Source organism: Penicillium vulpinum (assembly GCF_028829585.1).
Source record: "Penicillium vulpinum strain IBT 29486 chromosome Unknown utg000002l_segment0_segment0, whole genome shotgun sequence".
Lineage (NCBI taxonomy): Eukaryota > Fungi > Ascomycota > Eurotiomycetes > Eurotiales > Aspergillaceae > Penicillium > Penicillium vulpinum.
In genome coordinates, this window is record NW_026643242.1 from 4,142,515 (window position 1) to 4,156,812 (window position 14,298).

A 14,298-nucleotide genomic window follows, 5' to 3' on the forward strand; every position below is an offset into this window, starting at 1 on the left:
AAAATACACGTGAAAATTCTGATTAACTTTTCAGCTCGGAGATATCACTGTCAGTTTAATTATCTTTACTTTTTGTAGTTTTCTGTTCTATAGAGCCCATTAATCAGATTTTAATATAAAAAAAATACTTGTTTGATATAAGCTAGATTATTTAATATAACTTATTATACTGGAATATAGTGGAATATAGTAGAACATAGTAGAACATAGTAGAATATAGTAAATTATAGTAAAATATAAGGAGAATCAGGTTCTCCATATTCCCATTGTGCGAACTATCGTCTAATTAGCGGCCTCGGACCCTCGTGTTCCTGTCCGGGAATCTGGTAACTTTAAACGTTTGAACTAGAACTGTTCAATTATGATAGTCCGAGTTAAACCCGGATAAAATGGTGAATTCATACACCTCCATGTACCCTTAGAAAGAAACAAAAAAGGTAGTAAAATGGTAGTAAAATGGTGGTGAACTGGTGGTATAGCAAAAGTACGTGGCAAATCTGGTCTCGTGTCTTCTCCCAATTTTGGGCAGCATCCAGGGGGGAATCAACAACAATATCCCATCATATGAGGTTTAAACTAGTCCTCGGAGCTATAGGAGCTTTGATCTTCAGTTTGATGATCATTAGTAGAGATCATCCCACCGTGTGGCGATAGAGTTTCAAGAGACGATATCCAGGTGTGGCTATGCACGTTTGGCAGACACTGTAGGGCTTACTACCTCCTCGGAGAGTTGGCATGTGAGTTCTTATCACTAGCCACCAGTCAAACGGCGAATTATGCACGATAATTCAAGATACTTTTGTTTGTAATCTGAGCTGATCGGGTTCTCCATGCTTGTCTGGTGGGGATCCAGGGCTGAAACGGGAGGCAAACCACGAGCAGCTGTGATTCAAGGTGCATATGTAAATACTTGCTTGAATTTAAATACTTCAGCCTAATATGCAGCTAACTAACCACTTGTGCTTGGTGGCTTCGGTCCTGATAAGGCAATTTTAAAACTAGCCACAAGTTAACCTTACAGTCGGAAGGGGTGGGATTCTGATATCGTACTCTGTACTCCGTAGAATCTGTTCCTTTCAATCTACAGGTTGAAGACTATTTGAATGCATGCGTACTTGTAGAATTGCCGTAAAAAATTGCATTTTCATAAGCGCCTAGCTAATCCCACAAATCCCTGTCAATGCAAGGAGTTTAAACTGCCTTAGTCGTTCCATCGGTCGATTCAATGTGCTGCGTTTCGCCAACCACACTAATCGCACGCTTAGCTCCCTCGTCCTGATCCACAACGCGATCGCCGAATGCAGCAGCCACTTCTTCGAGAGTCTTTTGCTTGGTTTCCCTGAAAATGGGGTGTTAGCTTCTCATTTCTTTTTATCTGCCCTGTCTCTTCGTCTCTGATAGACTTACGGGAAGTAAAAGTAAGCGATTACTAAGAAAAATGTAGAGCATGCTACAAAGACGTAGTAATAGTTTTCGTGAATGTTGGCAAAAGCACTGGGTCCAGCCTCGGTGACTATTTTCGGGTGAGATTAGCAATCGCATAAGGGAAGCATTATCTTTCATAATAATAGATGGTAAAACGTACTGCCAACATTAACGATAAAGTGAGATGCAGCCGCAAGACCCATCACCTTGCTGCGGAGAGCAATAGGAAGAACCTCCGCACCATACAGCCATGTAGTACTGTTGAGCATGCCATCTAAAAAGAGACCAGGGTCAGCGATAATATCTTGCAGCCTTGGTCCGAATCCTTACAATAGCAAACCACAAAGAGATAGATCCCAAGTATCGCGAAGCCCTTTCCGATGCGGTTGTCTGTATTCTGGAATTGCCTCTGCATCACCGCGGCGTAGATCTCGATCAAGACAATACCAGCCAATCCGGTGATCAACATCCTGCGGGCGGTTAGCGGCAGACATACGAAATACCAGCTCAAAGAATTTACTTACTTCCGACGTCCCCATTGATCGGTCATGAACATTGTAGTGACTGAGTTAGACAAAAAGGCAACGGTACCGTAAACCCCAGCCAAAGCGAGGATCGAGTGTGATCCGATTCCAAGGCCTTTGTATAGAATAGCTGAGAGACACATTAGCATTTCAATAATTCCAACTCCAGCACTCACACCCAGAACTTACTCTGATAATACTGAATGACATTGACACCAGTCAAACTCGTCATCGTCTGCACAGCAATAGACCTAAACATCCAAGTCAGTTCTGAGCCATGCAACCCAACAAGAAAGAAAGAAAAACCCACACAAGCACCCGATGTCTAAACAATCTAAAGATATCCCGATAGGAAGTCATCTCCCTCTCCATCTCATACTCAATCTGCGCCTTCATAAGCCCGAACTCCTCCTCCATCTCATGGAGCCCTAGTCCACGTCGAATGCGCGCAAACTCGCTGCGTGCCAACTCAACCTTCCCACTACGAATCAGCTGTCGCGGCGAATTAGGCATGAAAGTCGCAAGACCAATGAACATGATAATTCCCCACGGGATCTGGATTCCCAAAGGCAGACGCCATTGGATAGGCCCGTAGGGTGCGTAGCTGCAAGCATAGCCGACCCAGTTTGACATCATTGTTCCAAATGAGATGCCGCAGCCGGAGATTCCACCGATCAGACCGCGGTATCTTGGGTCTGAGATTTCGCTCAGATAGATTGGGACAGTTGCGACCATGCCACTAAGAGATTGTTAGATTCGGCCGGGTAGTGATACATCTACTCCGCAGTGGAGTATGTATAGCTTACCCTACTGCGAAACCGGCTAGCACACGCCCGGCGAGGAACATGCCGATGTTGACGGAGGCGGTTTGGATGACGGTGCCGATTGTCACGATAATGCACATCATTTGCATGAAGCGGATTCGACCGAGTCGGTCACCGACGAAGGTTTGTGCTAGGGCGCCGACGGCTTCACCGGCAATATACACGGCCACGACCTAGATAGTCAGTTTCTGGGTCTGTTCTATCGTTGGGTTGAAGGTTAAATAGCTGGACATACAGCTCCTGTGAGGCCAGCTGTTGGCTTTTGCATATAATCAATCCAGCTTTGGTGGGCAATTGCTAGTCCATCGTTAGCTTGAGTTGCGAGTGTGGAGTTGCTAGATAATTGTAACTCACTAGTTGTGGCAATGCCCGTATCAAATCCCTACATCCAACTATTAGAGCTAAGTTCGCGTAGTACACGGCCTAAGATCAAATAATCTCGGAATAAGAACTCAACCTACAAACAAGAAGGTGCCTATAGCAGCAAAGAAAGCAATACCAAGCGAATACCACAGCGTCATCTTGAGGATTACTGATTCTCTGTGGAATCAAATGACAGGGATATTAAGAAGTGAAGAGAAAAGGCCGATCTCCGAGAACTAAAAAAACAAGAACTACCCCGATATATTACCAGATCCCTCAGTACAGGAGCGGCCTACGTCCGATGGGCCGAGGGTGCGTCACACCGCAGAGACACAAGGGATGAACGACACATAACCCCCATTGTCGGAGGAGAGCCGATAGAACGATTTCTGGGGAAGCGGGGGACTGGGGTAGACCCTGGATACGAGAGATTCTCCACAAAGGATTCATCGTCATTGGGATGTTGAGCCTTTTAGCCTCGCAAGATATGGCTGGTTAAGGGCTGGGGCCCGGAATGCGGGGTTTGGTGGTCCTCGGGGTAGGTCATTCCGCCAGGATCGGCGTCTTTTGTTATCAAGTTCTTTCTTCGGCATAAAGCCCCCCTGAGGTGTTTTACCCGGTCCAATATAATAATATGAAATCAATTCTGAGAACCGGGTTACCTTTTTGGGAAATCTTGGCAGTTGCTTAACCCCCACGCTCGGAGTCTCAGCGCACCTGAATGTTTTCTTGGCTTTGTTCTGTTGTGTTCTGATAATATATTTGCTTTCTTTAGGGAATATATGTAGACTGAAATATGATAGGTGTTCTGGTTTTCTGACGGACAAAATATCTTATGTCACTCGGGAGGTCCTTATCAGGTGCTCGGGGAGACCCCGATGATTGTTAGAGCAAGTATGATGTAGTCCGTCGGTGGCTGACTGATTCTAAGTACCTTTGTGACAGGTCTAAGCAAGTAGCCTTAGGGGTAAATGAAGCGAGAGATGAGGCTTTGGTCTCACGAAACCCTCCACGGGTAATAGTGGACCCATATTGAGGAGAACTGGGGCATATAACCCACTCTTGACAGGCGACAACTCTACATAGGGGAACATTGGAGCGGAAATACCACGAGCACAATGGACAACAAGACACGAGAGAGATGCGTACCACTACGAGGTTGGCCACTAGCAACTCTACTTTGAAGAAAGAATAATCATTCAACGACTCATTATCCGGTAGTCATAGATGTTGTTTTTGAATAGATGAATTCCTATTTCATTTTTCCATTGCCAATGTCATATATGCTCCGCAAAAACAGCGGAGCACTTTGTGCAATGCAGGAAACCCAGAAGCCGAACAAGGAAATTGAACAATCTAGAAAACGAGGGCAGCACCCTTGGTCTTCTTGTCACCACTGTAGAGAAAAGATACGTTAGTACTGATATCAAAATGGAACCATGTGTAGATGCAACATACCCCAGCTCGAAGTGCTTGCAGCGCTTCAGGGCGAGCTGCTTCTTGGCCTTGCAAGCAGTGCACTCGAGACGCAGGACGACCTTCTTGGTGGTCTTGGCCTTCTTGTGGAAGACGGGCTTGGTCTGACCACCGTAACCACTCTGCTTCCGGTCGTAACGGCGCTTACCCTGGGCGAAGAGGGAGGCCTAAATCACAAGAGACATAATCAGCAATGGCTCACGACTACCATTCCGGTGTCGAGGGCACTAACCTTGCCAGCCTTGTACTGGGTGACCTTGTGCTGTTGGTGCTTGTGGCACTCCTTGGACTTGCAGTACGTCCGGCGGGTTTTGGGAATGTTGACCTGTGCGGAGAGATGTCATGAGCTTTTGTCCTTTTGGTCTGATTGTGCAAGATCAATGTCAATGTGATTTGTGCCCCGAAACCCGATTCGAAATTAGTGCGGTCGCAAAGAGATGGGTCGTATTGTCTGGATCCTGGTCTTCATAGGGCAGAAAGCGCAGAAAGCGTGGTTGCATAGCTCAGATTCAAAAAGGATCGCGGGGTGCATCCGTTGTGGCTTGCTTCTCGAATCCTCGATTTCGTCACCAAGTGTTGTTCTTGCTTGCTTCGCCACCCATTCCCTCTTCAATGCTGGCTTTCATATTCCACGCTGCGAGAATCCGGTGGAAAACGGACGGTTGGGTGGTTCATAATGTGGTGATTCGCGACGGTCGGCGGATTTGACGGTTTCGAGGTCGGCCGCACGGTAGACATCTCACAATCTCTCCATGACTCGAGGAATTTCGAATGGCCGGGGCTTGCAGAACACTTTGACATATCTCGTAGGGTGATATCCTTACCATTTTGACTGACTTGGCCGGATAGCTGGGTGGTGGTCGTTGGATTGTCGCTTGTCAGAGGAGAGCAAGTGCGATTGTTGGGTTGTGGGATTTCACTCGCTTAGGCCCTATCGGGTGGACGCTAACCATTTTAGGGGTCGCCAAGATGACTTTGCTGAGTCATTCATAAAAATTCATGCCTGAGGCATTCTTGACATCACCAATCTCTAAAAGTGTTTGCTATCAATTCTCACCAAATATCTTGTAGTCTGCTATAAAAATCCTTTTCCAAGTACAACACTATCCCCTACTCCATACCATGTTCGGCCTTTTATCAATTCCAACCCCTTTTCATGGCCTATCACCCATTGCCCTTGAGATGGGTCCCCCAATCTCCTCCACACATTTGAGCGGAGTTCATCATTGAGATCCTCGATCTTACCAATGAGTTGTGATGCCTTCTCCTCAACTTCCTTTGGGGAATCTGATTCTGCTATGGATCCATTAGGCGTAACAAAGCGCGCAATGGTGACATGCGCAGACGGAACGGTATACCTAGCCGCGATTGGACAACCAGATTGAGTCACGATGTTGTAGAGATCGCTCCGCAGATGGTGATACGTAAACTGGCTATCATTTCCACTACACTCACAGCGATCTTCCTCGCCAGCTGCCGGAACAAAGCTCAGAGCAATAGCGGAAGTGTCGTAGCTGATTACTGGCTTGACCAGCCGAGCACGGTGGGTGAGAGTGTAGTTTGCCAGCTCTACTACCCGCCCGCTCATATCGAGAGAAGACGCGATCTCATCGATTTCAGGCCCTGACAATGCGGACCTGATCTCGAGCGTGGTCATGTGCAGATTATCCGAGGGTACGAGCCAGAGACCTATGTTATACAATCACGGTTAGGGCAGCCTCTCTGCATTTGCCACAGCTCATGTATCGCACGTACCAGGTCCAATTAAGGGACCAATCTCCTGCTGGATCTTGGAGACCAAGTCTCGGATATGTTGTGGCGGGCGTGCCCAAAAGGCAAGGTTGTGTCTCAGGTCGACAAAGTCTGTCAACCCCTTCTCTGCCTCGAGGATTTTGGACAGGATCTCGTCTTCTTTCCATTCACAGAATCCGGGTTGGCAGATTTGATTTCTGAAAAGGTCATTTCTATTGCTTCTATGGACCTCATAGGCGATTTGCAATTGTTTCTAGATGGGACTCTCAGTATTTGGCTATTCACAATTAACGATGCAAGCTTACCGGGTCATTTTTGGAACTTGTGATCAACTGCTGAAACCGATTCTCAGCTGGTACATGTTGCACGTGCTCCTTGGTCATGTTGAGGTCAGACTCCGATTGACTGGTGATTCTAGTCGGGGTCAAGTGTTTCAGCGGGGTAGATGGGGTAAACCTATATGAGGAAAGAGTATTTATACAATCTACTTTTTGGCTATCGGGTAGTAATAACAGATAGTGGGGGGGTTATGGTATTAGGACGATTGCAAACTCAGAAATAAAATTTGAAATCAAGAATTCTTTTTTCAATATTGTCAACTATGTTGTGTGTCGTTCATTATATATAGCTGAACTCCGAAGGACAACTCATTTTCCAAAATGATGTTTCAGTGACTTGCTGCTAGAAGCAAGACAACAGAAACACTTTAGGACATCTTCTCTTTCTCAAGGAGCCCTAATTATGTTGTTTCCTACACTAAATTGTAGTTATACATTCCAATGTTGTCACAAGTCAAAGTGAGGCTCCGACGCGATCAGGCAATAAGGCCACAGGCCCCCACCAAAACCCCGCCGGCTCACATCTTCACTCCAACTCATTGACAAGAGCTGTACCTCCAACTACATTCAAGCTAACCCATACCTTGCCCTACTACTAAATATCCAAACCACCAAAGAACCCACCGTCGCTTCAATATGTTGATCAAGTGCGTTTCTCAGCTTCAACATGACCCCGTCCCCATTGCATCATCGAGTGACCCCGAACTGGAAACCGTCTCACGTAGAGCCGCAAGCTGACATTTCTCGTCCAAACAGGGTCCGAACACTCACCGGCAAGGAGATTGAGCTTGATATTGAGCCTGACTATAAGGTAAATCACCCGCCAGTCTTCATGCGTTTCCGGCTTCTCCCCGCACGGGATTCTGCCGAAACCTCACCTACAAGCCCCCGTTATACCCACGCTTTCTGAATATGTTTATACTGATACGGACGGTTATATATAGGTCTCTCGGATAAAGGAGCGTGTTGAGGAGAAGGAGGGAATTCCTCCGGTCCAGCAACGGCTCATCTTTGGCGGCAAGCAGATGTAAGAAACTACTCCCCGAGTTATTCTCACCGCGTTTTTTTTATTAGCAAAAAGAAATCCGAACTCACAACTTGTACCAATAGGGCGGATGATAAGACAGCCTCAGAATACAACCTCGAAGGTGGCGCCACACTCCATCTCGTGCTCGCTCTGCGTGGAGGATGCGCTGCAATGTCGATGTAAACGCCTTTTGCCATTTTTAGATACCATATTTCTGCAGCAATGTGAATCAGTTGAGGAACACTAGTACTAGTCCATCCCGACTTCCATTTCGCCAGGATTCGAGCTGCAGGGACTGCGGCGGAGCAATGGGATTGGAGCTTAAATGGAGAGGCAGTATGCATACCGGGTGTTCTGGATTGAATCGTTTTTATTTATTTGTATATTTTTTTCCTCAAGGATATCAGCTTCTGTCATGACTGGCTTGGGTTTGCTATAACTTTTCTGACTCTATTTCCAGGCTTTGGATGTTGTGTATGTGTACTGTAATATAGTTGGGTATGCAACACAATGAGAGTACTGCCGAGGGAATTTTGGAACCAAACACAAAGAGGTGGTTATAAAATGCTTAATTGAGCCCGGCTGGTTGAGTTTCGAACGCTATACAGGTACCTCAAAGTCATTGGCATCGTTAAAGAGGGATACAGCTTGTAGTATTGGACAAGCAGAGCCTACATCAATCTGATAGACGGGACTAGAGTTGAGAATGAGGATATATTTTCTTGGAAATTTGACAAAAATTCAACACAAAATGAATCGCAAGTAAGGTGAATCCCACCTTGGGTATCAGAACAAGCCCAAACTCCTTGCTTCAAACTGAAAATATGAATGACCTATGTCCCACATAGGGAAGTATGCATAGGGCCTTCTTTCGGAGACCCCGAAAATCATAAAAGTTTTTGCTGATCCGAAGATCACGACAAGTGCCGCCGCTTTGCCGGCATGAAAATGCTCGGCGCCGGGCGTCGACGAATGACACCCGGACGTGGAGGAGGAGGCCCGGAGGAAGGCGGGCGGGAGGTGGGGAGAGAAGAGATGGGAGGGGCGGGGAGGGATGAAGAAGAAGAAGAGGAAGAAGTAGAGGGTGCTTCTGCACCATGAGGGGGGAGGTGGCACGGCGCTTCAGCTTGGGTTCAGTGGCCACAGCTGGCGACCTTTTTACGCCAGACGCATCGCTGCTAGATGCGCCACGGGGTGAGGCGACGGAGGCGGTGGAAGTTAATGCGCGCAGTCGCGCCTCATTCTTAGCCAGCATGGGGTGCTGGAGTGATGATGGGAGCATGCCCGGGCGCCGGCTGATGCGTGGAGGAAGTGATTGCGGTTTTGGTGCCGGCTGTGGTGCAGGCTGCTCGGCCGGGCGGCGGTGTTCTTCGACCAAGCCGATCGGTGCGCGCTTGACTTGCGACGCACGGTTGGTGAGAGACTTGGTAGGCATTGTGAGCGCGGTGTTGCGCTTCTGTGGCTGGAAGATGCTAGGCTTTTTGTCATGACCGACCAACCTGCGGTCATATGTAGCATGGCGTTGTCGTACAGAGGAGGGTCGAGATCCAGCCATGCGCAAGCCCTTGCCCTCAGGGATGAGTTTGGGAGTGAGGAGCGCGCGCTTGGCACTAATGCCGTCAATCGCCATCTTCATTCTCTCCGCATCGGCATCGAGAGAGCGTTGAACCTGGTCGCGGAGATCGCAGTATACCCCGTACCAGTTGTTGGTACTTTCCGGGAGTTGGTATTTCTCCCAATCGGGAATGTCCCGTTTAATGAGCTCGAGCCACAGTTCTTCATCTTCTTCGGCGAGGTGGGGGGATGCGAGCTCCATAGCGTGCTATAAATTTAGAAAGAATGGTATTAGTAAACTGGGTTGAAGCTAGAAATGAAGTCCAAGTGAAGCTATAGAAAGTGAGTTTAGAAATACGCACCAGCTTTTCAGGGTTATGGATGTTAAGCAAAATTGGACGGGCAAGTAAGTATGGCATGGCACCCAGATCATCCAGGTCTGAAAATCACATTGTTAGTTTGGACAGATCCAAAATGATATCGTTCATTTCAACGGTACCTTTGACAAAGCGGATAGCTGTCGCTGTGGCCAGGTGAAGCAGTGATGGGGCCGGCATGTTGCTTATGACGGCAATGATTCGAGCTGAATTTGGTGCTGTGAGATGTGCGACATGGGGTGAAAGCAAGTAAATGAAAGATAATAAAGCAGATGCTGCGCGAGTCGCGTTCAAACAAAGGATAAAAAGGCGCTAAATGTGACGCTATTCTTGTAGTTGTGCTCTGTAGATGGTAGGAGGCTCGTCTTTAAATAAATGGATGATCACGCGGTCGACGCTGATTGGCTGCCTGAGACTCCATAGATTCAATGCTATATTCGATGTTCTTTGTTCTAATATTTCATATCTATACAACATAATTATGGAGTCTACATATGTAGTTTTGATCTGATATTTGTTAGATTCAGATATCTGCCCAAGTTAGAATGGATGACCTTCATTGTCAACATTTCGGGGTTATCCAGAGGAATCCTTCATGTATCCGTATATACTTTCCCAACTTAACAAAGTACTGGAAGTCGGAAATATAATTATTTACTTGCTTTTTGAAGCAGCTTTTTGAAGCAGCTTTTTATATTACAACGGCTTCTTGCATTCATCTTGTAGTGTCTCGGATCCATCCTCCGTCGTCTGAACTTATAGTTGGAAGCACGTGATGCCCCACCTCAAACAGCAAACAATGCAAACATCGTCTTCATAGCATCATCGAGGGGCATATCAATATGAACTTTTGAGAAATCGAAAATCAGCTCAGTTTATCACTAAATCTTGTTGTCAGATACAAAATACACAGGTATGTCCTTTGCGGCATTTCTTTTTGCCTTATTGCCCGTCTATATACATAGTACCTTGAACAATTATGCATATCAATGCTAGTTGTACAGCTATCATTCGGGCATCCTGAGCGCTGGATATAGACTTCCAATAGCGTTAATTACAAGACACCCTTCCCGTCCTACAGCTCTTCTGACAATCATATTTGAAACTCGGAGTCAAACCTTCAGACACGTCTAACTCTCACACAGATAATCAAAATGGCACCTCGCACACAGCTAGAGATCACCACTTCCTCCGTGGTTCGCCTGGTTAAGGAGGAAGCTTCTTATCACAAGGAACTTCTGCAGCAGGCTGAGCGTATCAAGAAACTGGAGTCTGATACTACTGGCGGCGACGAGAACCGCGAGTATACCCTGAAGCAAGAGGTATGTGCATTGTTATAAGAGCTTTACAAAATCATCTTGCCTATCTTTCTGAAAACTCTAATGCTAACGTGAATTACAGCGCATGTCTCTTGAAGAGACCAAGAAGGTCTTGCCTACATTGAAGGAGAAGATTGTGCAGGCTGTTTCAAACCTGGAAGCTCTGATTGTAAGTACAGCATCCTTATTCTACTACCTATCTGTATTCTTTGGATTCCATTAACCAATTCTCATAGATCGAGGAGGGCAAGAAAGGAATGGACAGCAATGTTGAGCACATTACCGCTGCTAAAGAAGCCATTGCCCAAGCTAAGACCGCAGAGCGTGAGATCTCGTGAAAGAGATGTTGATTTAAAAAAATACCCACAAGGCGGAAAATTTCATAATATCATTCAATAAACCAAGACATGCCCAACGCCAGACGACCATAAGCCGGAACTCCTTGCTAGTGCTAGTAATGTACACGCCGAAATGCATCTTCAGGTAGTATCCATCTTCCCGCCGAAGTCATCAGGGACTTCCTCTCCTTCCTCGAGTTCGGATAATTCACCATCACTAATCGCAGAGATTTCACCCTCATCAATCATATTGGTGTCCTCCTGACTAGATCTTGCCCCATCGATCTGGGCAGTTGTGACTTGCCGCAAAGGCGACGCGGCACTGGTAACTCCGGGCTTCTCAACCTGTAGAGCAAAGGACCGACCAGCCTCATCTTGGCCGTGGTGGGAGGGGGTCGCGACATCGGTCTCAGGACCAGGAGTGTTCCCACTGCTAACCTTGCCCTTGGATGTGACATCTCCCTCGTCGCCGTCTGCGCCCTCCTGCATGCCTTCCCGGCGCTCGACTTCCTCCTTCTCATCGCGAATCAGGCGACGAAGTTGCATCCCCTCGTCCACAATACGACCAAACTGTTCACGTCGCTCAGCCCAGGTCATGGCGTAATCCTTGCTTTCCTTCTCGAGATCTGCAATTTCTAGTCGTAATTTCTGAAGGTTCGCTGACTGGTCTTCGCGTGGCTTGAGTAGACGGTTGCTCGTGATTTTATCTGTCAATTCATCGTAGGTCTTTCGCAAGGAGAGAAGCCGCTGTGCCTCTTCAAGTTGACTGCGTAGATCGGCCGTGCTTTCCCGTACAGACTGCATTGTCGACAAAATCTGAACTCGCTCGGTGGCATATCGCTGGCGCTCTTGCTCGTTGCTGGTAAGAAGGAACTGGATGCGCGCAATGCTGCCCTCGAAGGCAGCAAAATCGAGTGAGATATCCTCGCGGAAGTGGCGCCATTCTTCGAGTCTTTTCTGTTTCTCAGCTTCTATTGCGGTCGCATCGGAGTCGGCGTCGGTTTCTTCGGGAGGAGGAGTGAGAGGAAGTGAGGAAGATGAGACAATGAGGGATTCGGGGTTCAATAGTCGTTTCGAAATTCGCTTGAATGGTTTTTCTTCGACGTTGAGGAGACGCGACTTGTGGAGCGCATCTGTAAGAGCTGGGGTGTTAACATTGACCTGGTCAGACAGAGCTGGGGTGGACTCGACCTTCTTCTGGCTGGCCTAGCAGCCCGTAAGAAGCCATTTTGTGTATCTGATTATGAAATTTGGTCCCAAAGCCTAATAGCGCAGAGTAGATTGAAAGTTTGCACGACTTCAAAGTGATCGGAGTGGGGAGGAATATGAAAAGTGAAGCCGAGCGGTCTGGCGGTTGAACTCCGCCTTAACCTTCCTTATTGACCTCCTGGACTCAATGGCTATTCTTCAGCAATCAGCTGTGCTGCCTAACGAGAGTAATCGACTTTTGTTTAAACAATTAATCATAGTCCCCGAGGCTTTTTGGCTAGAGGTCAATTCTAAACTACGCTAGATCGCTCGGGTGCTTGCTCAAGGACCACGCCGTACTCCGCAATCCAAAGCTGTCTGCAAGCACGGCCCGGTGAAGCCACAACCAGAGGCCCAATGGACGTTGTCGCTCAAGACTCTGTGACTGTTGTCCTAGCTGCTAACTTCTTTGTATCCGCACTTGCCTCAGTCCCATCACTATGACGGAGATGTACTCCGGCCTCCATGTGGGCCAGCGGTTTTGCTCTCTGGAAGAGTTCAAAACAGTGGTTCGGAGTATATCAGTTAGGCAACACTGGGAACTTCGTGTGGCCCGAAGCAACAAGAAGAGCGTGGTTATCGGATGTCGGTCATCGGCAAGTTGCTTCTTTCGTGTGGTCTGTCGGTCAAACAAAAATTCGACCTACATCACTAGTCTTCAAGACAGCCATACTTGTCGTCGGAGTGCAAATTCCCCTGCAGCGACACCCGCTCGCTCTGAAGCATCCCATGTGCGATTTCTGCTGAGCGAGATCCCGAAGCTTTTCGATATGAAGTCAAAAATACGAGCCCAGGATGTCGTGGATGCCGTGAAACGCTATCATGGTTATGACATCTCTATGCGTCAGGCGCAGCGAGCGCTTACCAAACTTCAACCGCGACATTCCGAGGGCCCGGATGAACAGGGGCTGGATGTCGACATGAGTGCAGAAGAACACCAGTCGCCTGAGCAATCCCCCGAGTCGCAGGGAGAAGGGGCACACACATATGGGGAGATATCTGAGAATCGCTGGCTTCCAGACCATCTCCCACCATCACTGATCGATGATGATAACATGTCCCCAAACGAGACCTCAACCGACCACGTACCTGCTCCACCATCTAGTTCCCAAGTTCTGCCACCTCCACCCCAGGTGCAACACGTACCGATCCCCACACCAACCCAACCTTCCTTTAACCACAACCCACATCCAATGAATATACCGCAGTCAGGAGTCGAATACCAGACCGCTGCTACTTTACCAGTGGGAGTGGTTGGACCTCCGAAAGACTACACTGAGCGCAGCGATCACGATGCCGTCCCTCAGATGGTTCTTACCAACTTCAAGATTGAATTCACCTGCACAACCTGCGGGTCACTGAATCAGAGCTTTTTCCCAAATCAAGGCAATGTCACCGGTGCCAGCTATCTGACCCATCATGCTGTACCGAATCCTGGCAATGTCCCAAGACACGTCGTACCTACTTCTCAGCATGGTGTTGGTAGCAGTAGCAATGCAGTCGGCGAAAACCCTGCTTACGATATTAATAACTCCAACACACCTAACATCCAGAACGCCTGGCCTGGTGGTGGCCTAGGAGTTCAGATTGGACCGGCACATACCTAACGTATCATGTGAAGAGGATGATGTCAGTCACCATGTTCCTGAGATTGGAACATGTGGCTGTACAAACTCGTGGTTGCACACTGCAACCCGAGCCAACACGAGCACCAGCTGAATTTATGACTTATT

At 47.7% G+C, this 14,298-nt stretch overlaps 8 protein-coding genes across 8 annotated transcripts; 3 read left to right on the plus strand and 5 right to left on the minus strand.

Moving 5' to 3' along the window:
* Positions 1-1,191: 1,191 nt before the first annotated feature.
* On the minus strand, positions 1,192-3,294 carry hxt8 (uncharacterized protein; the record flags this gene model as incomplete). Its single annotated transcript, XM_057252284.1, has 11 exons — positions 1,192-1,339; positions 1,408-1,513; positions 1,586-1,699; positions 1,756-1,895; positions 1,950-2,079; positions 2,139-2,200; positions 2,260-2,688; positions 2,756-2,946; positions 3,009-3,070; positions 3,128-3,155; positions 3,235-3,294. 11 exons carry the CDS (start codon positions 3,292-3,294, stop codon positions 1,192-1,194), a joined length of 1,470 nt encoding a protein of 489 aa, XP_057111609.1.
* Positions 3,295-4,492: 1,198 nt separating this feature from the next.
* N7479_004588 (60S ribosomal protein eL42) lies at positions 4,493-5,439 on the minus strand (the record flags this gene model as incomplete). The annotated part of the gene is made up of 4 exons (XM_057252285.1): positions 4,493-4,532; positions 4,595-4,779; positions 4,845-4,937; positions 5,437-5,439. 4 exons carry the CDS (start codon positions 5,437-5,439, stop codon positions 4,493-4,495), a joined length of 321 nt encoding a protein of 106 aa, XP_057111610.1.
* Positions 5,440-5,687: 248 nt separating this feature from the next.
* N7479_004589 (uncharacterized protein) lies at positions 5,688-6,747 on the minus strand (the record flags this gene model as incomplete). The annotated part of the gene is made up of 3 exons (XM_057252286.1): positions 5,688-6,301; positions 6,368-6,617; positions 6,670-6,747. 3 exons carry the CDS (start codon positions 6,745-6,747, stop codon positions 5,688-5,690), a joined length of 942 nt encoding a protein of 313 aa, XP_057111611.1.
* A 622-nt stretch (positions 6,748-7,369) lies between these two features.
* N7479_004590 (NEDD8 family protein RUB1) lies at positions 7,370-7,912 on the plus strand (the record flags this gene model as incomplete). Its single annotated transcript, XM_057252287.1, has 3 exons — positions 7,370-7,513; positions 7,647-7,729; positions 7,813-7,912. 3 exons carry the CDS (start codon positions 7,370-7,372, stop codon positions 7,910-7,912), a joined length of 327 nt encoding a protein of 108 aa, XP_057111612.1.
* A 267-nt stretch (positions 7,913-8,179) lies between these two features.
* Positions 8,180-9,840, minus strand: N7479_004591 (elongin A domain-containing protein; the record flags this gene model as incomplete). Its single annotated transcript, XM_057252288.1, has 4 exons — positions 8,180-8,212; positions 8,826-9,551; positions 9,646-9,722; positions 9,783-9,840. 4 exons carry the CDS (start codon positions 9,838-9,840, stop codon positions 8,180-8,182), a joined length of 894 nt encoding a protein of 297 aa, XP_057111613.1.
* A 974-nt stretch (positions 9,841-10,814) lies between these two features.
* On the plus strand, positions 10,815-11,317 carry N7479_004592 (putative tubulin-specific chaperone Rbl2; the record flags this gene model as incomplete). The annotated part of the gene is made up of 3 exons (XM_057252289.1): positions 10,815-10,982; positions 11,062-11,148; positions 11,216-11,317. 3 exons carry the CDS (start codon positions 10,815-10,817, stop codon positions 11,315-11,317), a joined length of 357 nt encoding a protein of 118 aa, XP_057111614.1.
* A 141-nt stretch (positions 11,318-11,458) lies between these two features.
* Positions 11,459-12,545, minus strand: N7479_004593 (uncharacterized protein; the record flags this gene model as incomplete). Its single annotated transcript, XM_057252290.1, has 2 exons — positions 11,459-12,459; positions 12,509-12,545. 2 exons carry the CDS (start codon positions 12,543-12,545, stop codon positions 11,459-11,461), a joined length of 1,038 nt encoding a protein of 345 aa, XP_057111615.1.
* Positions 12,546-13,005: 460 nt separating this feature from the next.
* N7479_004594 (uncharacterized protein) lies at positions 13,006-14,172 on the plus strand (the record flags this gene model as incomplete). The annotated part of the gene is made up of 1 exon (XM_057252291.1): positions 13,006-14,172. The coding sequence occupies one exon, from the start codon at positions 13,006-13,008 to the stop codon at positions 14,170-14,172; it is 1,167 nt and encodes a 388-aa protein (XP_057111616.1).
* Between the last annotated feature and the right edge of the window lie 126 nt (positions 14,173-14,298).